We start from the raw sequence: 21,407 nt of genomic DNA, 5'->3' as shown, positions 1-21,407 counted from the left end.
TAATATTCAAATTTTACCATATATCGATTACGCATTTTTAGAATTAATTTTATTTGATTTGTTTATTATTGGTTAATATTGTACAGACAAGTAATTCCACTATTGTTTAAGTGGGTTATAAAACGCGAGTAGAAATATAGGATCTCGAATATATTAATATGTTAATATGTAAAATATTGATCGCATAAAAGGAATAATATCCGAGAAATGATTTGCATCTTTATAGTTTCAGATTTATTTCAATGATATAATCAAAGTTATAAAGAATTAATATGAGCGTGTATGCTTTTACGTCAATCTACAGATCTGCATGAAAATATTAAACAATAAGTATCGTTAGCTGCACGAATGAAAGTCCACAGACTGTGGAGCAACCGCCGTATACGGATGCATTGGTGTATCGCGATTATTAAAACGAAGAAAAGAGTAACAATAACGTACATAAAATTTACCCATAGTCCACGTTAAACAAATTACGAGAACGGTTGATAACCGACTTCGATTATTGCGAAAAAATTCACTAACGACAAATGTTACTAATTTCTTTGTGATAACACTAATCAAACAATGATTTTCACCAGTGTATTTGGAGGCATACTAATAGTATTTGGTTTAACTCTTTCTATCGAACAATACATAACATCGTTTATAAAGGTCAAAATACAACAAGTAAGTATCGTTCATATCTCATATGTAATTGTTACTTAAACGTCATTTAATACAAATCGTCAAAAAACAATTTGCAGTATCTACCGCTTGCAGAAGGGACACCCGGTTACGTAGCATACACAACACTTGCACCTTTAACCTTATCATGTTATTTATTTAATGTTACCAATCCCGATGAAGTGATGCGCGGAGAATATCCGAATTTAGTTGAGCATGGCCCCTACGTGTACGAGTAAGAACGAAATATACATATGCTCTATTTTCAATTCCAAAAATGGGGTTGACCTTTTAATAAAAATGTACGTTTTCTATACAAAAAGGGAGAATATGCAGAGATACGTTCAGGACGTTAACGAAGAAATGGACGAAATCACATACATAACAAGAACAATGTACACTTTCAACAGACGTAAAAGCGTGAACGTTTCAAATCGTGAAAAAGTCACGATACTAAATCCAGCATACGTGGGCACCTTAATGACGGTGAGTAAAACGTAGGATTGCCAACAATGTCATTTTCCTGGTCATTTCAATTTTATGTATTAATAAACATACATAAAATCTATTCCAAATCAAGGCAAAAAATAATGTGGTGCCTTTCTCTAGTTAGAAACACTACCGTCGATTTTGTTCTAAATGAAATATGTTGTAGTCCATGCGAAATTAGGGTGGGGGGTGTTAAATCATCATTTTGCCAGTTTAGAATTTGTTTTGGCGAAAATGGGCTTCCCATTATATTGTTAATACAAACATTTTAATTTCGTATTATCAGCAAGATAACAATATCCAGTATGTTTTCTCAGTTATCATCTCTACCGTCTAATTTCATGGAAAAGTACGGAAACCACATACCAAAGTTATTTTTAAATAGCAGCAGCATATTTTTAAAAGCTCGGGCTACGGATATACTGTTTAATGGAGTTAAACTTACATGCAATGCAAAGAAGTTTCCTGAGTTGAGTCTCATATGTCAGACGATGCAAAATCGACGGCCACCAGTCATAAGAGAAACTGACAAAGAAGGGGTCTATCTGCTGAGTATGTTCCAAAAGGTAAACCATAAGAGAAACAGTAAGTAAAAGCATAAGTAGTAAGTTTCTACAGGGCGTTATTCTAGTACCAAACACGATACGATTCGGATCACATTTACACTAATTTTCCGTTAATATAAATGTAATGGAAAGTAACTTTCATCGTTCATTACACAAGTAAATATCATCGGAATCGTATCATATTCGGTTTCGTTTTAATAAGAAAAATGCCACGAATATGCTGGTGAAAATCACATAAAAAAATAATGAATAATAAAGAAGTTCTCGAGTTTCGCTGTCCTTCTCTGCGTTCGGCACTCCATCAAAGAATAGTAGGGTCTCGTCGGCAGTATTTCCCCGCTGTGACTTTGACAGATAATTCAAAGGAGACAGGAATTACAACGTGTTTACCGACCGCGGCGAGCTGTAAATGGCGGTAGACTATTATCGCCGTCCTTTTCTACGTTCGGAACTTCATCAAAGAACAGTGCCCCGAGCCACGACAAGACACCCGAGCTGCTGACACATAACGCGGATTCACTATATATTAAATATAGTGATACTAGGTTTCTGTATCTATTAGGTAAACGACACCCCTCGTGGACCATACACTGTCAACAGAGGCGTGAAGGATCTAACTCTACTAGGTGACACAACATCTTTTATGGGAAAAAGGGTACTAACACTTTGGAACTCTGAGTCATGCAATATAGTAAGAGGTACAGATACCCTCAATTGGCCGCCATTGATAAAACCACTACCTTTCGTGACAACATTTTTACCGGACTATTGCAGGTTGTTAGACCGTTCAATTTTGTACGTACGAAAAAACTCTTCAAACAAAAGTTGTAGTATATAAAAAAAGTGAAGGTAGTTACAGGAGAAAAAATTTGTTCAGGGTCATTTTTGCAAGTTTTAACCCTATACAAACACATTTAGTCATACACGATTATAATTACACGCTATTACCTTCAGCTTACATTACTTGATGTACCATATTATCTACATTTAGACTACATCTTTTTATTAATAGTAAGCACATTTGTATGTAACACGTATTTCTAACGTTTGTATTATTCAAACGGCAGGAGCTTGGAGATTGACTACGATAGAGACGTTATCATACATGGTATAAAAGGATCGAAATATAGTATGCAAGAACGCGTATGGTTTTTAAACAGTACACAGTGTTACTGTCCAGTAAAAGATAATAAAGTAGAATGTCTTCAACAGGGCTTGCTAGATGGGTCTGAATGCCAGGTACTTAATTTTATAATTTATTTTTATTACATATTAATCAACTTGTGAAATTTAAATTGGTAAATTATCTGTGCATATCATCTGTGAATTGATATCATTTTTAATTGGTTCATTTGATTTCTTATACTTTCCAGCAAGCTCCTATAATATTTTCAGAACCACATTTTCTTCACGGTGACCCAACTCTTTTGAAATATGCTCACGGCTTGAAACCCGATGAAAAGCTTCATTCGACGTATATTATCATCGAACCGAACACTGGATTTCCGCTCTCGGGACGAAAGAACACACAATTAAACATAAAGTTGTCCAAACACCCAGTGGACCTTCTCTCAAACGTCAGCGAAGGCATTTTTCCTTTATTGTGGTGTTCGAGTGTAAGGACTTTTGTTAAGTTACATATATGTATATTACAGGCCTGGGTAAACAACGATCGCCGTGCAAAACTTATCATTTTGAGATACGTAACTTTGAAAATTGTAGTATTGAAGTCCATGTGTTCGAACGTCGAAGAAGTTTTACATTGGCTAACAATTATGATTAATCTTTTTCGCAAATATAAATACGTTTTCAAATCTATATTAATCTATACATATAAATAACATATCTATAATTCTATCTATATTCTATAATCTATATCTATAAATCTATATTAATCTATTCAAATCTATATTAGTAAATTTCAATGGAAAAGTAAAAAACAAATAAAAATCTTCAAAATATTTTATTTTTCTTAAATTGTTTCGTGTCGTTAATTATCTTTGATGATCGTTTCATTTAATCAAATCATATTTATACATGTCTAAGTACAGTATTTTGTCCTATTACAATAGAAATTACGCGAAAGTCACGGCTAAAACATACATTCCTAATATATTTTTCAAAATTGTATCAAGTTACTCACTTAATGAATACTTTACAGGGAGCCACACCATCGCTTGAATTAGCAGCGTTCCCGTATCAAACGACACGGTTGATACAACTTGCTACGTTTTTACAACAATTGCCTATTGTAGTTGGGATCTATATGATTCTCGTCGGTCTATTTTTATATAACGGGACGCAGCACAAAGTAGAACCAACGCAGTCTATGGCCGAATCAATATTAATATCGTCAAACTTAGATTTGTACAACGGATCGCGGAGGCCACCGCGACGGCCCGTACATGTGTTCGAGAGATTTCAACGCGTGAACTCTACTACATAAAGTGGAAGACATCAAAATGGCAATGACAAGAAACCCGTAAGTCACTAAAACTCGGTCGCCTCGGTCGCCGAGGAGTTTAACATAATGCGGGTCTATATCGGTGTGGGACCAGGAGACCACAACTAATCCAATAACAAAATTTATTTATTTTTCATTGTCGTTGTCCTTTGTCGATGAAAATTTTACATATTTCCAATTGCACTTTTTACGTATATTAACTATTTCCTATACTTAACACTAACGTTGTTACACCTTCTTAGACATTCCAATGAAGTTCATGCGATGTTCATGTGAAAAGAATACTGAGCGATGCGAGAGTCAATGATACTCGAATTAATTTAATAATAATCAAACTAGTTGTAACATTACACGCGCTTGCAAAAAAAAACGCCTAAGTAGACAGTAAAAATAAATACAAAATGTACATGGAAGACTTCTTAAGTAAATGCTCCACGCATGGGCGTAGCTAGGAATTTGCCTAAGAGGGGGGAGGGGGGCAAATTAGAGTCGACAACTTAGAAATTTTTCTAGAAAAAATCCCTGCCTACGCCCATATTTTTTCCATACAATTAGAGGGCCATGTACTCCCCCTTCCCCAGCTACGCCTATGGTTCCACGTCTCCGAGTCACGACGATAGTAAGCACAATGTCACGTTTGCTGCACGAATGTTACGAAACCGTTTAACGAATTCTGGTCTCGATGATTCCCTCGTTGTATGGAAGCCACGATGTTGAACGCAAGTCTTTCTACGCGTGGACAAATACGTTTCAGACCTCACTTGCGATAAAGATCTATTATGTCCACTATGGAGATCCATGAGCCGAATATTAACGCGAACAGCGAGAACACCAGAAGCATGGAGTTTTTCCAGAGTCTCCATTTGTACGCACCCAAGTGGCCCTCCCAGCAAGATATTGTTTCTACGATTGCTGGAATGCTGATTCCGAGCACGGAGAAAAATACTGCACCGACCAAAGAAATGAATGGCTCCAGTTTCGGAACCAGCAACGCCACGACGACTGTAACAAGAAAGAATACAATTGTTATTTAAAAAATTGCAACATTGTTCTAGTTGTTAGTATTGTTTTTCTTTTTTGGACTGGGATAAAATTAAATCAGGAACGAGATATTGTAATTAGGAAACTACATATGACCGAATTAAAACATCGTTTCCTAAGCTGAAATAATTGTAAATTCATCTGTTTCTCGAGCTTTTCGTGACCTTCCCCTAATAGATGTATGAATAATGATTTTTCAAAAGATTATCTCATTGAAATACCGAACTTTGTATTAGGAGAATATGGTATCGAAGGAGATGGCACAAAATTCAGTAGTATAAGTCAATGACAGACCAGATCAGTAAAAGGGGTGGCACGAAAATTCGAACAATTTTGAAATTCAGTAGTATAACTCAACGACAAGTCGGGCGTTCGGATAAGATTGAGGGCTCAATAATTATATACGCAGATACGTCTTTTCATTGTATTATCTTTATTTTTTTATTGTTGATTCCTACATAAAATGATTGTATTAAAATAGAATGTAAATGTTTACTTTTAATGTGAATTGCGCGTCGGTAACCGTGTTATCGCACATAGTACGTCCAGTAATTTAAGGACCACATTACCTAGCGGTAGACTCGAGAACTAATTGGTAACAAGTATTGCAGATTTGCCGCAAGAGGCACCACTGTCGTGTATTCTTTGTATAAGCACAGACGAGGCATAGGAGTTTAGGAGTACACCAGAATCCTCGAAGCAGTTTCGAGTATATGCGTCGTCGAAAGCCACAAATAAAGTTTGTTGGTAAACTTCAAAGAAAATGTTTCAATACTGACACTGTCTAACTTATCCGATTCCTGGCGCATTCCGATTGATAATGTTCCCGTGGCAGCATTATGAATTGTAACAAACATTTTGTTGCGCTTACATTGTTGTCTGAAGGAGGCACACGACGTTCGAAATGGTCGTGACTCAGCATCAGAGGTAACATTGTATTGCACAGCGTATTGACATTTGCTAACTAAACCCAATTATATTTATTATTAACGTTATCATAATGATATTATCACCTATCGATTGATTAGGTTTCCCCGTTCGACATAAGCCCAAACACATAATATTTCAAATCAAATCGTCCGTACACGGAATAAATTGTTTCTGTCAGTGATAATAAGTGAAATTGAATGTTTCAACATTTCTGTGATATCAAAACACAATTATTTTTCTTACTACTACCGGTCTAGGATCAGTGTTCCAGTCACGCATGCTACTTGCCAAAGAGAAATAGAGAGGAGAACGAGTTAGATTGGTAGCGGCAGCGTGTCAGGAAAATGCCTGTTACATATGTAATGTATGTACATGGTATGTAAACGCATAGTTCTCTAACCGTATGACTCATCGTTAAGTGACTCATACTTGGTCGGCTCGTTGAGAATCTATGGCTTAATATTTATCGAACTGGTGTTTCGACTTTTCAATGTGTTGGCAATCTAACTTTTATTTATGGTCGATATAAAGTCGCTATTGCGAATATAGTTGTTGCATTAACAAATCCTACGTTTAGAGGAGGCAGCTCGAATGACCTTGACCTTGACATACATTCTCGAGGTTCTTCTTTTCGAGATCCTGTATATGCATATTTTAATTACTGTTCGGTTACAGCTTCTACGAGAATGAAGTGTATTTGTAACCTAAATTTAAGTGTTTTGCAATTATCTCGGAAACTAAATCCGAGCGACGCGTAGATGTATAGAGAAAGGTTCTAATGTTGACCTTGGCAACATATATCGAGGTCAAGGTCATCCGAGCTGCCTCCCCTAAGAGTAACATTCACCAAAAATTGTTCAGAATGATGACCTTGATAATATATTTCGCTCCTAGGGGCGCGGGTACCGGAAGTGGGCGGAGCGGCTCACACGGACAGAGGATGATGGGTAGCACCGTCCTGCGGTTCTTCCACCGACGGAGTCGCAGGGCGGGGCGTACAGTAACCTACCGAGTGATACAGGTGATGACCGTGGACGGGTCTTTCGGTCACTACCTGTGTCGCATCGGTAGGGAAGAGGGGGCGTAGTGTCACAACTGCGGCGAGTCGCGTGACACGACGCAGCATACTGTTGAGGAACGTCCTACTGTTGAGGAATGATGCGACACGCGATGGGCCAGGACTTCTCGCTCCTGGTGATCGTCGAGACGATCGTCGACGATGAGAGGGCCTGGCAGGGGTTTACCTCCTTTTGCGAGCAACTGGGCAGCCTCGTTAGGAGGGAGGTCACCACGTCGTCCCTTGCGAGACGGTCTTAAACAGGGCAGGTTCGGAGGGGGAGGGAGCGCCCTCTCTCTGAGGGATGGAATGATAAAGCGGGGGTACCCGGTTCGAAATGCGCGCGCGGATCACGGGGCCCCCAGGAGCTTAGGGACGGGCCTGGAGGATTTACGAGCTGAGGGAAGTCCCACCTAACCGGGGTTTCCGTAATAGAGATTACCTCCACAAAAAAAATAGCAGAGGTTTTTGGGTTGGGGTGCAGAAGGAGGGACGGAGGCCCTCCTCTGTCCTAAAGGGTAAATTCGGTCATTGGGAAAAGATCGAGTTCGCTGTAGCAATTCTAACATCCATCGGAATTAATAACATAAGAACGTTTCCCAAAATAGTTGTAGTGCCCATGTCTTAAATAAAACTTATCAAAAACTTGTACAACTTTTTCGATCTCTGGTTAAGATCTTCTTTCATAGATACTCCACTTCAACAGTGTCAAATGGATATCACGGAACGATGACTTACCTGTGAATATAACCATGAATGCCCTCAATAGTGTTTCACATAAGCCTTGGTATTTGTGACTGCATTTATCTTTTATCGAAGCCCACATGATCTCCATCGGAACAAAGTACTGGAGACCATAGGTGAATAGAACAGCCACAGCGATGAGTATTTTCACGGCTTGCCCTAAACTGTAAAATTTCCTTCGTTAAAATATCTTGATTGCCATGGAACGATAATTATGTAAAAATTGAAAAAGTCCGGAAACTATGCAAGCGAAGTACTTGGTTATAAATTAGATCTATACTGTTAGAATTCATACTGATAGAAATTGTATAATTAGCTAGAAAATATGTTGTTCGTTCTTTGTCGTAGCAAAATAATTAAATTAAATAATAATTTCTTGTAACAAAATAATTAATGGTAAAATTCCTTTTACTTTCGACTTACACTTCTTCTATTGGTAAACTTAGCGTGATGCTTGCCTTTACGTCTTCACCGTACGCTAAATAACCGAATATACCCAATACAGCATAAAGGGCCACCACTATAGTCATCGTTATATTTAGAACGCTCGGACATCCAAGAAAGTGTTCAGGATTCCGCATGCTATTTTCCACAGGCATCACCTGTGCAAAATTAATGTTAACCATTAAAATTCTCTGTAACGTGAAATACAGGGTGTGCGAAAAATCATAGTACAACCGGCCAGGGAGTAATGCTACGTAAAAAAATAAGTTCTGAACTTCTTTCATTAATAACTTTTTAATAGGAAACCAGCGACGGCTAAAACCTTTTGAGTTATTCGAGAAAGTGTTCTTGACAACATATGTATGTCAAGATCAAGGCCATTATAGAAGATTAAAACATCCTTCCCTGACCGTCAATTTTGCGAAAAATATAATAGATCATAAATAGGAGGGTACTTACAACGCCGATACCTTCTATCGCAAATATTACTGTAGCGAAAAATGTCGGCAACTGTGTAGCCGATGAGATCAGTTTAACATGCGACGTCAGTTGAATGTCTCTGAAAATGTAGTACAGGGTTATTGCAAAGCCGGCCATCATGCAGATATTGGCAACCATGGAAATCGGCACCATGTATTTAAGATTTCGTATTTGTCCCAAGAGTAACACCGCTGGCAACAATGCGATTATATAGTAGCGCGATGATATTTCCATGCAGCTGTTATAGTTCACCACCTGAAATCCGAACGATAACGAATTTAGTTACAAACAGAGACCCCAACTGTTGTAACAAAAATTTTAAAGGTTGCGGCATAAGAGTTAAAATTACTCGTCAAATGTTTTTGGTTAAAAATAACCATTTGAACGACTAAAACATTGACCTTTGAATGACTGTTAATCGAAAACATGAACTTTCAACACGTACAAGGTTGTCATTGACAACGACAAGTTAAGCGACTGATTTCGTACAGTCGAAGGTTGAACTCGTGCGAGGCGAAACACGTCACACTCGAGAACAAAGAGGATAGAATCGAGCAAGGAGATCTTACCTGCTCGATCGAGGTCGCGATGAAGACCACGTAAACGCATGCACCACCTACGTAAGTGGCACACAATGCGGCTTTTACAAATATTCGACTGATGTTCGCGAAAGGTCTGACTGGTTTCGGTCCATAAAGGAATGCAGCTTCAGCTGTCTCGGCGTACGTCATCTTAGGTGTTTTCGTCCTCTTGCAGAGCACGTGGGACGAACGGACCAGTATGTGGACACAATGAGCGCATATGAACCCAATTATTATTGTCCCGATACCACCGAACAAAAGGCCGCCATTTCGAATCGCGTTCGGCATTGCGAGAATTCCTGTGCCCAGGGAGGATTTGAGTAAATGTGCCAGCGCTCCGATATCGCTGTAACATAATCGTATATCTCTCATATACATGTTATTGTATTAAGTAAAGACCAGCTATCACCCATCAATTATGATATGTCTCAATGGTAAATATTATGTTTAGCGGATCCAGCTCCAATGACCTTGACCATGACATATGCTGTTAAAGACGTTATTTTGAACAACTTTTTCGAGATAACCGCAAAAAATTAAGTGGGTTTGTGGATGAAACGGGAACTGTTTCTTGAAAACAATAGACGAGTTCTAGTTCATTCTGTACTTAATTGTTCTTTGCGATTATCTTGGAAACTAACAGACCGAGCGATGTTGTTCAAAATGACGTCCTTGACAACATATATCACGGTCAACGACATTGGAGCGGGGTCCGCTAAACATAATATTTACCGATTAAGGTTTGCCATACATGGCAGGTCGGAGCTGATCAACATGCCTATTAGCGGGCAAGTTACATTTAACTGTAAATGGTGAAATATTTTGCGAACGATGGAAACTACCAAAAAATATTCCAACGCAAGTTTTATTACGTGGTATAAAGGATTTGTAAAAGGTACACCAGAAAAGGAATACAGTTCAATTTAAAAAGTGTAGAAATAACAACTTACGAGTTGGTATTTTTCTTATCACGATGCTCGAAAGGATTGTACAATTCATCTTTCTCGTTGAATGCTCCAATTTCAACAGAGGCTATCTTGGTACTGAAAACAAAAGAAACAGTACGTTATTGCTTATATGTATCGATCTCTTAATGTTTGCGACGCTTCAAGGGCTGACAAGGGGCCTTAATGTAAAATAATATTAAACTTTTTTTAGTGTGGTCTCTAGGGCGGCCCTTATTTTCGACTTTTGAATTTTTCTTACGGCACCCTCCAGGATTGTTTCAATTAATAAAAAAAAATTACCCGGGGCCCTTAAACATCAAGATAATTAATTAAATGCTCATAAAATCGTTTTTCTCGAGTACAGTGTCTACTCGATATATGTCCAATACACGGGTCTGGCCAGGGACATATATCGGCTGGAAAATACTATTCTTTGTTATATTACCGAACGTACACTTCAAACACTTTTTCTACTATACATATGTATATCCTTTTAAATGAGAAACGCAATGTTTTTTTTTATTGGTATTGAAATGTACAGAGAAAAACTGCAAACGTGCTGAAAAGTGTGAGAGTCGTCTCCCTCATATGCCAATTATCTATCACTTCACGTGTATCAATCAGCACGTCCATCAAAGTCGAATTGACAGATTCTTGAAAAAAAGATGATAGAATACACATGACGAGGCGCCCGATAATAGTACATTGGCGTCTAAATTTTTTGGTTGCGTTTTATCAGGTTCCATCAATCATGTCTGATAAAGGAAACAAAGATTTCCGCAGATGACTTGGTACATAAATCACTTAACTTGAATTCTTCTCCGAAGCAAGTATTGAGGCTATTGGTATGATTCTCGGCACGCTTGATAAGTAACAATGTGTGCACTGTGCGCGTACGTATACTGGATGACATGGTTCATGTATCGAATGGGTTACTTTGAAATGAGTGTGATGTAAATGATTTGAGGGAAGCAACTCTAAATTCAAGTCCCAAGAGATAACGATGTTAGAATTACACGTGCAGATAGTCTCAGTGTCGCCAGATCAGGACTTGTTCCCCCACTCTAACTTCCCCTTCTACCGCGCTATTCTCCACACTTCACAGTCACGTGACGCGTTTCGTCTCTGTCACGCATGTGTCACAATGTCACGTGACTACTCCGGTACTGGCCGAGAGAGGGTAATTGTTTCCCCTCAATCGGTGCTCCCTCCCCTCATCTGACGACGCAAGGGCCGACCTCTTGTAGATTTCGGAACGGAGCAAAAGAAAGGTTCAGTGGTACATCAAAATGAGTACAATTACTATAAGCTCGGTAATTGGCAGCCCCACAGTAATTGTGTCCCTTATCCCATATAATGGCAATGGAAATACCTGCTACTGAATTCCTGCATCGGATTTTCTATGGCTGCTTGTTCCTTGTTTCCTTTCCCCATGGCGAATCTAGAAGCAAAGTATACATATATACGTTTTTACAATAATTATAAGTACTTTAACTTTGTTTAATCTCGTTCCGAAAGAGAAATGGAAAGCATGTAACCACGAATTGCGTTCATACGTTGGACGTGCGCGTTGTTTGTCTTCGGCTGTCATCGGAAAATGTAATTTTCTGAAAAATCTCTCCGAATCGAGCCGTAATTAATGACCGTTTAATTTGTACAATTCTTATCACTACAAGTTCTTTATCGCTAATCAATCGGCGCGCAATACGATCGTCTGAAATTCCAGGCCAAATCGTTCCCCGCGAATATGAAATTCTTATCGATATAGGTGAGGTGTCAGACAAGATTATACGTATTAATCTTTTTTTTTTTCACGTGACGTCGCAGAACTTCGGCGGAACGACGAGAAGCCGATTTCGCGAATGACTGATAAAGAGATTCGATTCGGATAACCGTGTTTGGAAACAAAGCCTTAATTTGTCGCGTTTTTAGCTTCACAAGTGCTCTTTACAAATACATTACTCTTTACAAGTACATTAATACGATATCACAAGAGGACACGGTTTATCGCCGAAAAATTTTCCACGAATACGCAAATTGCGTCTTATCGAATAGATTACCGTAATTCGTGAACATTGACAGGTATTCCATTTTAATTGATCTCCTACGGCGCACGATGCTCGCACGATAAACGCCTACAGAGACGAAGTATTTGCAAATTTTAACAAATTGTAACAGGTGTTACATCCGGATTCAATATCTTATTATTAAGTAATTTGCAAATGCAAAGAAGTACAATAGTACAGCACGCGGTAATTATTCGGAATAGGGGGATCCGATTTCCATGACCTTGAAATAAGTTGTCAAGGTGGCCGTTCTGAACAACTTTTCCATTTAAAGTTTTCGGCGGTTAGTTTACGTGATAATTGCCAAAAACTTTACTTGTAAATGCGTGGATTAGCTCTGGTAGAGCACATTATTAGCTATAAATATCTGAGAAAAAAATAATGTCTACGAATACGCTAAGAAACTGTACACTTGCGATCCTAATTATACGACACAGTAGAACATATACGCGCATCATTAGCACCAATAATTAACAAAAAAAAAAGAGCACTTGCAAATGCATATGTATAGTTGAACGTGTTATTCAACACCTCTTAAGACTGTAAATACGGATGTTATTATTTCAAAGAATGAAACGTCACGTGTACTAATTGCCACAATATGCTATTGTATGCAAACAACGAAATGAGTAACGCTCGTAATGTAAAATGCCCTGCGTTGTATTAGTGTGCAAGAATTCAAATGGCATATATCAATGCTTCCACTTAACTGGAATTAATTTTTTGTGGAATCCATATTGTTTGTCTCTTGCTTTTTTAAATGTCAATTTCGAAAAAACTACTAAACTTCAATTTTGAAAATATCTTGCGCGCAGTAATTCTCTCGAATAATATGTTGCATATGTATAGCTTAATATAAAATTATGAATATGTGCTTGTATTCGAACAATAGTTTATATAAAATGGACACATATAACATACACCATTGTGTTTTCTATTAAGTATAGGATATTTAATCAAAAGTTCGTAATCGGGAAAAAAGTTACAATTGATTGTACAGTGTTATCTTTGGCAAACATTGAGCGAACACTGCCGACAACACTAATCCAATGTAATTACAATTGTCGCGGGGATTAACCCGCTATAAATCCTCATCCAGGAATAAACGTTAGCCAAGATACGATAGAAAGATATCGCAAACAGTTGCAAGTGGTTTAGCCTTTAATCACACTAACGTCGAGACAATTTGACCAACGAGTCGCGTAATCATTCCAAGAATAAATGAACGCATTGTAATTTGTGTATTCTTATGTTTAAACATGGCAGCTAATTACATATTTTTGGATCTCACGTTCGATTAACTTTAAAGAACGTTGCCAACGTTGAGCAGGTATATTGTTGAATTTTTACCAACGGTTGACACATTGGTACATTATTGAAATCTTTTCGATCATGTTTGTTTTTGGAGCAAATTAATGTTTTCTTCAATATTGTTCAAGAACTCAATGTTTCATCTGTTATTATTTGAAACTTGAAGACACACAAAAGATATTCAATACAATGAATAAGACGATCAGGTTGTGTTTGTACCGTAAATTCTGTACAGAGACTGAATGATTGACATTTACCATTAATAAACTTCTGTCAAGTGACTGATGAATTGGTCAATAAATTTATGATTTCTTCACCCATAACCTATACCAGACTATAAAAAACCGCAAAAAAGAAATTCTTTTGCTGTTAACACTTCTCAGAGTAATGTCGCGTTTGTGTTTAAACTGTTTTACATAATGATAATTTGGACAGTTATTGCGACTATGATTAGATAGTGGTTAGTCAACGGAATCCTAGTAGACTACGATAAGCATGAACATGGTCTTCGTACGTTATGTTTTTTGAAGAATAACTCCTTCCCGTTCAAGGTCATTCCCGTTGTTGCACAATGTTTCGAACAGTACAAGCCAACAGAAATTTAAGTTGTAAAAAAGATGTGCAAACGGCATTTTCTCCGAGGTTAGCGATCGGAAATGAATTTCTACGCGCTGCAATAGTGTGCCGTCACTGGTACAAAGTACAGTAAGGTCTTGATCTAAGCCGAACGGAGCTACACGATCTTAGTCGGTCCCACCACTGGGGGTATATCCCGCGAGGGACCAATAACCGCCACTAGGGGAATGTTAGAAAGGGAAAACCTGAGCCTACATATATGTCACCTAAAGTTCAAGCACTCTTCTGCGATTAATAAGTATTGCGGGAAGTTTGACTAACGAAAGTTAAGCGAGATTTTACAACTTCCTGGCCGCTCGCGGATTCCGCGCATTTTCCCGCCGTGATCGCGAAAGATCGTTTCGTATAACGAACGAGATCCAGCTATCAGTCAGATGCGTTGAGCAATCGAGCACCTACTGCGACCACTGCGTGAATCGGCGGAATGTGCTTGCACTGCAGACAATTACGGTGTTGCAGCTGGGCCATATCCTTGAGTGCTTCCACGGGAACGTACGTGTACGTACACAATGCATGTAGGACTTTCTAATGTCAGGAAGGAGAAAGGACACACGATGTGGCTAGTAAATATTCCCACGTGAGCTACGAACGGAACAGAGTCACGAGCAACCGCCACACCGGTTGCACAAAAATAATCCTGTGATTCAGGTGTACTTAGGTATCAGGTGATCTACGAATACGAATGATCGCGTAGGGATCTAGGATCGTCGAATCGAGTAGGTCTAACGTCGCACGTCGCGTCGGCACGATCTATCGTCGCTCGTGGCTGGGTCCTACAAAATTGGTGGGGTGATCGTGATCCGTGAACCGTGAAATGTCATACAACAGTTTGTTTTCTCTTCCCGGGCAATGTTGTGTAATGTTTTACTCTATTCTCGCCTGGTATCGAGCTATTTCTTACGTACAACTTCCTCTGGTGTGCAGTGTTTACTCGATAAATGTCCAACACACGGGTCCGGCCAGGGACATTTATCGGGTAGGAAATACTATTCTTTGATCCACCACACTGAACGTAGAAAAGAGCAGGGGTATACTCCGCGGTAGTGTGGACAGTTCTCGGACAATTATCAGATGTTTGGGACATTTATCGAGTAGACACTGTATTCCTTTTCTTCCATATTCTATCATTTATATGTACAGAGTTGTAAATGGCATGCAACGGGGAGAAATTTGTGCCTCCATTTTTTATGAATTTGAACTTGAAAGTACTCAGTAAATTGCGTTTTTAGTGTTCATGGAGAAATAATCCAAAGGCCAAAACAGCAAGTCGTTGTAAAAAAGTTAGAGAAATATACGATGATTATCTTACTCGATGAAATTACATTTCAATGAATTACCAACGTTTTGTTCGTAGCTTAGTTTGCACGAACTCTTTTGTCATTTTTCCACGGAAAGCAATATGTATTTGATTTGCAACTTAAGTGATACTTGATGCCTTATCATGTTCGATTTATCAAGAGATAAGAGAAATCTAGTAGTTCAATAATGTGGCACAGATTAAATATAAAAGTAAAGCTGAAATTGTTTAAGATAGGAGGAAGTATAAAAATGACGAATAAACACAGCACATCAACCAGTAATCAAGATATTACCAGAACATCAAGTGTTTCACGGAAACCAGTTTTGCTCGCACACAAAGACGATTGAAACGATAAATTACTCGGAACCTTGTAGTGAGCGATGTATCGGTTGCTAACAATAAAATGACTTTTTAGCGAGGTAGCCAATTATCGATAACGGGACTTTTATTTTAGTTACGAGCAACCATTATCGATGGCGGGGCTTTCGGCGGACATTTTACATATACGCGTGACGCAAAATGATTCCATAGAATTTGCATGTTTTTAAATGAATTGACAACTACAAAGAAAAGCGCCTCGAAATAAAGGCACTCATATTGGAGTGAAAAAAATATGCGCTGTCATTGCCACATTTAGCAAAACCTGTTGCAATTTACCACGCAGTTCCTGCTACACAGGTTACTGTACAGGGTGTCCCAAAAGTGTTGTACTTCCTTGAAAGGGATGGTTCCTCGGGCCATATGAAGTAAATTTTGGGTGATCGGCGGTGCAATTTGACACTACAGAATTTACATAAATTATTATTGTTTTGTTAATTGTTTTAAAAAACACCGTGCTTAATTTACAAAATTCTAATAAACATACCGAATTACTGAAACATTGCTTTGAAATATCACAGGATAATATAACGTTTATCTATTATGTGCATTAATAATATTTCCCAGCGAACACACATTCTTGGATAATGAAGTTACTTGGAATTACCCGTAACTTTGTCTGATCAGCCACAACAACAATGGCAATGTGGCAATGGTTCTAAAAGCAATCACTCGCCTTCCCTTCACCCGAACTTCTATTTCGTAACGGCAAAATTGCAGCAGAGAACTATGTTGTTTCGCTATAGGGACCTCTACCTGTCGACTGCTTTGACTCGAAACCACAACAAATGAAATTCAATACTGCCCCATCCGGTGTAAAATATTGTTCGGCGAACCGTCAAGCGGTAAAAAATTATCTGAAATTACGCTTTACCGCTCATAGTTTTGTATAACCGAGGGACACTAACTTATCAATTTATGCATTACTTTCTCAACACTCAATTTTCCAATTTATTGCACGAAATTGTATAAAATTTACACAGAGGGTATCCCATTTTAATCAAGAAATGCAATTATCTCGAGAACTATTCGTTACTGGAAAAAATGTTTCGTACACAACTTTTGCTGTTTCGAGGGGTAGGCCGCTATTTTGTTTGTAAGCGTACGCATGAAGGACACGCGAAGGTCATCTTTAGTTTTTTAAACGGAATCATTTAATTTTTTATACACTCTTCGATATATCGTATTCCGAATAAAAATGTATGAACTTATTTATGTCGGAAAACTATTACTTTGGGAGACATTTCAATTTTAATATTGCGAATCCCTATTATGAGTAGGTGAGTGTACACTCGCATAGTATTCCATGACACGTGGTACTTTTGTTTCCAGGATGTAGAGGATAATGATAGATCTAATGCTATGATCTAGCAACATCTTATTAAAAAAAAAAAAACTGAAAACAGCCGGGCAACAAACATTGAATAAATAAGCAACGTGTCTACAAATGATTGACTAAGTTACCCTGCACATCAGTACATTTTCGAATGGGTCGCGTAATATCAGCTTGCATATGTATGAGTGTATTTCCAGAATGACACATTTGCATGCATTATATATTCTCTCTTTCATACCTTCAATGCTTGACAGCTAAAAACCTTTTCCTTCACGTAATTCCATGAAAAACGTGCACACTTATGTAATAACAATAGGGATATTGTTCAGGAGTTATTGACAACAAACGCGGACCAATCAGAGCGCGGCTATAGCAGGCGGATTCCGGCTCGGCGACAGGTCTCGCTGAGCGTGGCGTTGGCATTGGTCGAGCCGGAATCCGTCTGCTGTACCTGCGCTCTGATTGGTCCGCGTTTTCCGTTAATAACTCGTTAACGAAACCGCGGAGAACATTTTCGTAAAGGAAAAAATTATTTCAAATGACCTTATCAAACTTTTCAAAGACATACAACATTTTTGGGACACCCTGTTGAGGCGGTGTAACCAGTGATGGTCGAACGTATATATGTAAGTGAAATACGTGTAAAGTACAAACTACTTCTATAAGCTCTTAAACAATAAATGACGTTGAAATATGTCGTCAAGATCACCGCGTTCCGAACAACATACAAGTTGATTACTTACTTGTATTTGTCGTTCGAATATAACCGCCACGCAACTGATAACTCGAGGAACTAGCGAACTGCTCGAGAACACTTTGTTATGTCGTTCACGATGCAATATATCCTGAACAGACCTTGCGGATACGGTTCCGAAGCGCGGAGCCTTGTGATTTCTCGTTTAAACGGATGATTGCCTCGGGCATCATATACTACGCGTAATTCGTCATGTTTTAAGGAAATCACATTTGTTAGCGGAAACTCGTTAACGTCAAGGCTCTTAGCGTCGATAAAAACAGCAAAAATTCTCTAACCGATAGAATGCAAAACTACTCTTTCACAGGCTGAGTCTGCAGAGAAGGTGCTACGATAAAAATTTCATTTTCTGTGTTGAAAGACTTTTTTTAATTACGCGCCACTGGGCTACACGATCTTAGTCGCTTCGCCTAATATGGTCGCTCGCTTAATATGCTACCGGGTCGGGTATATCGGGTGTGAACCACTACTGATTCAATTACCAAACTTTTTCATTGTTCATTATTTTTTTATTAGACTTTCGCCAACTTATTCGTGGCATTTCTCTGATTAAAATGACACTAAACGCGATATCATTTGAACTGTGTGTTTACAAGTCACTGTGTGTCACAAGAGAACAGTAGCCCTGCACGATCTATGTCGGGGCACGAATCCCGAGGGTTGCGATTAGATCAAAACTTTACTGCACTTTAGTATTCTACGATTGTAACAGCATGGTTCATACGTCGTTTCTTATCTCGCATTTGTATCTTGTGTAGACACTGTGCTTATAGACACTTTTTCCACGTAACTTTTAACGCTACTGTCTTCAAGAGTATCCCATTGACAGTGCACAACATGAGTCCAAAACAGATGAATCGATATTTTCTACTTAGAAAGATTTATGAAATGTGTACACGCGCTGAATATTGTACGATATTTTAAAAGACTATTTATGGTAATTATTCTAACAAACTGTTACTAGATATGTAATCGCCACTTGACCTTAGGCTTCGAGATATACATACTTACGTAGGCACAGAAAAGTATGTTTACTGCTGTATATACAATAATGCAATGCAAATTTTATGCATTTGCGACAAAAATGCATAAACCAAATTTTAATAATTTAAGGACATCGATATAATTTTGAACTAAAGAATTGTAAAGGAAAAAATTTCTACTTCGTCGTTGTATCTTGCAATTGACGCAGACAATTTTTATTTTGCATAAAGATTCCTTATTTTGCATGAAGTTCCCGGTACAACCCAGATCTTCCTGTTACCATGAATTACTTTTTTTCAATTTACACCATTTTATCGTCATCCCCGATCTTTACAAAGTTTTCTCTCTAGCCACAAAACGCACACGGTAAACTCTTGATCTAAGCGTAATCCTCGGGTCCGTACTGTGACCTAGATCGTGTAGGGCTATTATTTTCTTGTGATCGCGTCGACAGCGCGTGTAAAGACGGACCGCGCGGCCGAAAGCGCACTACAAAATCAAATTTACACTAATTGAAAATCGAAAGTCCCTTCCTCTAGTAAAAAAGACTAAGACCGAGCGGCCATAACATTTATAGGGAAAAGTTGCGGAATGAGCCAATCGGACGGCGTACAGCCGCATTCCTGGGACTTCTTGTGAGGCACGCCAGAGTGCATACTTTAAAATTGTTAATATTAAGTTACACGAATTTGCGGGAGGGTTAAAATTTCAAGGACGGGAGTACGGTATTATGTATTTTCCATTCGGAATCGGTTGTTATATCTAAATCCAGGGAACGTGTCCTTGGACGTTGTCTCGGATTTTTGTTAATTTCGAGTATTAAACAGACAGATAAGGAGGAGGAAGAACGTTTCCGTCCGCGTCGTTGCGAGAGCCGAGGTGACGAATTTTTGAAAGATTGATCGTCGCGAAAGTACATGTACAGTGAAACCTTGATCCAAGCGCAACCGTGCTACGCGATATAAGTCGCTTCGCGTATCCCCTCCACTGGGGGCGGGGCATACGCCGCGAGGGGCCAAGAAGCTCGAGCTGCCTTCGTCGCCGAGCGGTGTAAAGAGCAAACATGGCGCGTAATCCGATACCGAGTCGGGTATATCGGTATGAACCACTACTGATCCAATCAGGAAACTTCTTTATTTTTGATTATTTTTTTTTTACGGGACTTTCGCCAACTTATTCCTGGCATTTTTCTGATTAAAACGAGGCTAAACACGATATAATGTTAACCGTATTTAGTGGTTCAATTGACGGTATATAGTCGCGTCTTCGGCCGCGCGGTCATTTCTGCACGATCTATGATCGTTCGTCTATTGCGCTTAGATCAAGCTGCGTTAGTACACGCTGCGAAACGATAAATCGGACTCCTACTGCGCGGGAGTCGAATTATCTGATTGGCGCGTTCGTCATCAAAATATCTATCGCGCGAAACGATCTTTCACACAGGCGGCGGCGTCCCGTCATCGACGTTAAGAGTGGTCTCATCGGTGATTGATCATTTTCGGCGAACACGGATACAATTAACGATAATCGCGAAACCGATCTCGATTTGGCTGTTCGTCGAAAGTCCGAACGGTTGCGTAACACGGTAGATCAACCGGTTCGTTGCATCTCGAAGCTTACACACGGACACGGAACGATTTCACGCGATCGCACGAGCCGCTTTTCGAACAATTGAAGAGGCATACTCACGTGGCACCCTCGGCCGATTGTTCGCTGAAGCAGGAGTACACGTGTCGATGATTCGAACGTCTCGAGGATATTGAACGGGACAGGGACCTCGTGGTTTTTCCCCCGACGCGTCCCAAGCCGTGCACGTGAATGGAGTCTCGTTCGGTTCTTCTTCGGTAACCTTCTATTCACATCCTCGAGGGATCCTTCGCGGATTCTTTTCACCCGTGCGTCACCCGCTGCCTGTCTGATTCCTTTCGAACTACCGATTCTCCGATCGTTCTCCGTTCATTTATCTCTTTCCGGTGTCTAATAGTATCCGCGGTGATAATGATTTATCAGAGCGGGTCTCTCCTCGAACCAAGTGTCGCGAGGTATGATTTATAGATCGATCGGAGAGATACCTCATGGACAAATCCCGGGCACAAAATGAGTCGCACAACGATATCAAAGTCCGTACGATTTTCTGTTCGACCGGTCGCCAATCGGTCGCCTACAAGAATTTCTTTTATCGCCGTAGATAATCGGGATGTACCAGCACACGTGACACTGCGCCCTGCGAGTA

General features: G+C 39.2%; 2 protein-coding genes across 3 annotated transcripts; one reads left to right on the top strand and one right to left on the bottom strand.

Annotated features, from left to right (window-relative positions):
* The first annotated feature begins 212 nt into the window (after window positions 1-212).
* Window positions 213-3,235, top strand: LOC143362721 (sensory neuron membrane protein 2). Its single transcript, XM_076803111.1, has 6 exons — window positions 213-669; window positions 747-901; window positions 990-1,152; window positions 1,473-1,721; window positions 2,284-2,495; window positions 2,789-3,235. Exons 1-6 carry the CDS (start codon window positions 568-570, stop codon window positions 3,006-3,008), a joined length of 1,101 nt encoding a protein of 366 aa, XP_076659226.1. The 5' UTR covers window positions 213-567; the 3' UTR covers window positions 3,009-3,235.
* A 1,058-nt stretch (window positions 3,236-4,293) lies between these two features.
* LOC143362720 (proton-coupled amino acid transporter-like protein pathetic) lies at window positions 4,294-21,365 on the bottom strand. Of its 2 annotated transcripts, none has more exons than XM_076803109.1 (8): window positions 20,864-21,365; window positions 11,782-11,850; window positions 10,413-10,505; window positions 9,451-9,808; window positions 8,861-9,136; window positions 8,381-8,559; window positions 7,952-8,121; window positions 4,294-5,187 (listed from the first exon to the last, which is right to left on the bottom strand). In XM_076803109.1, the coding sequence occupies exons 2-8, from the start codon at window positions 11,841-11,843 to the stop codon at window positions 4,943-4,945; spliced, it is 1,383 nt and encodes a 460-aa protein (XP_076659224.1). In that variant the 5' UTR covers window positions 11,844-11,850; window positions 20,864-21,365; the 3' UTR covers window positions 4,294-4,942. The 2 variants fall into 2 exon arrangements, with proteins under 2 accessions (XP_076659224.1, XP_076659225.1); XM_076803110.1 differs by lacking the exon at window positions 20,864-21,365 and adding an exon at window positions 18,180-18,298.
* Window positions 21,366-21,407: the final 42 nt, after the last annotated feature.

The sequence above is a fragment of the Halictus rubicundus genome, chromosome 18 (genome assembly GCF_050948215.1).
Source record: "Halictus rubicundus isolate RS-2024b chromosome 18, iyHalRubi1_principal, whole genome shotgun sequence".
Classification (NCBI taxonomy): domain Eukaryota; kingdom Metazoa; phylum Arthropoda; class Insecta; order Hymenoptera; family Halictidae; genus Halictus; species Halictus rubicundus.
This window is presented reverse-complemented; position numbering and strand designations above follow the sequence as displayed.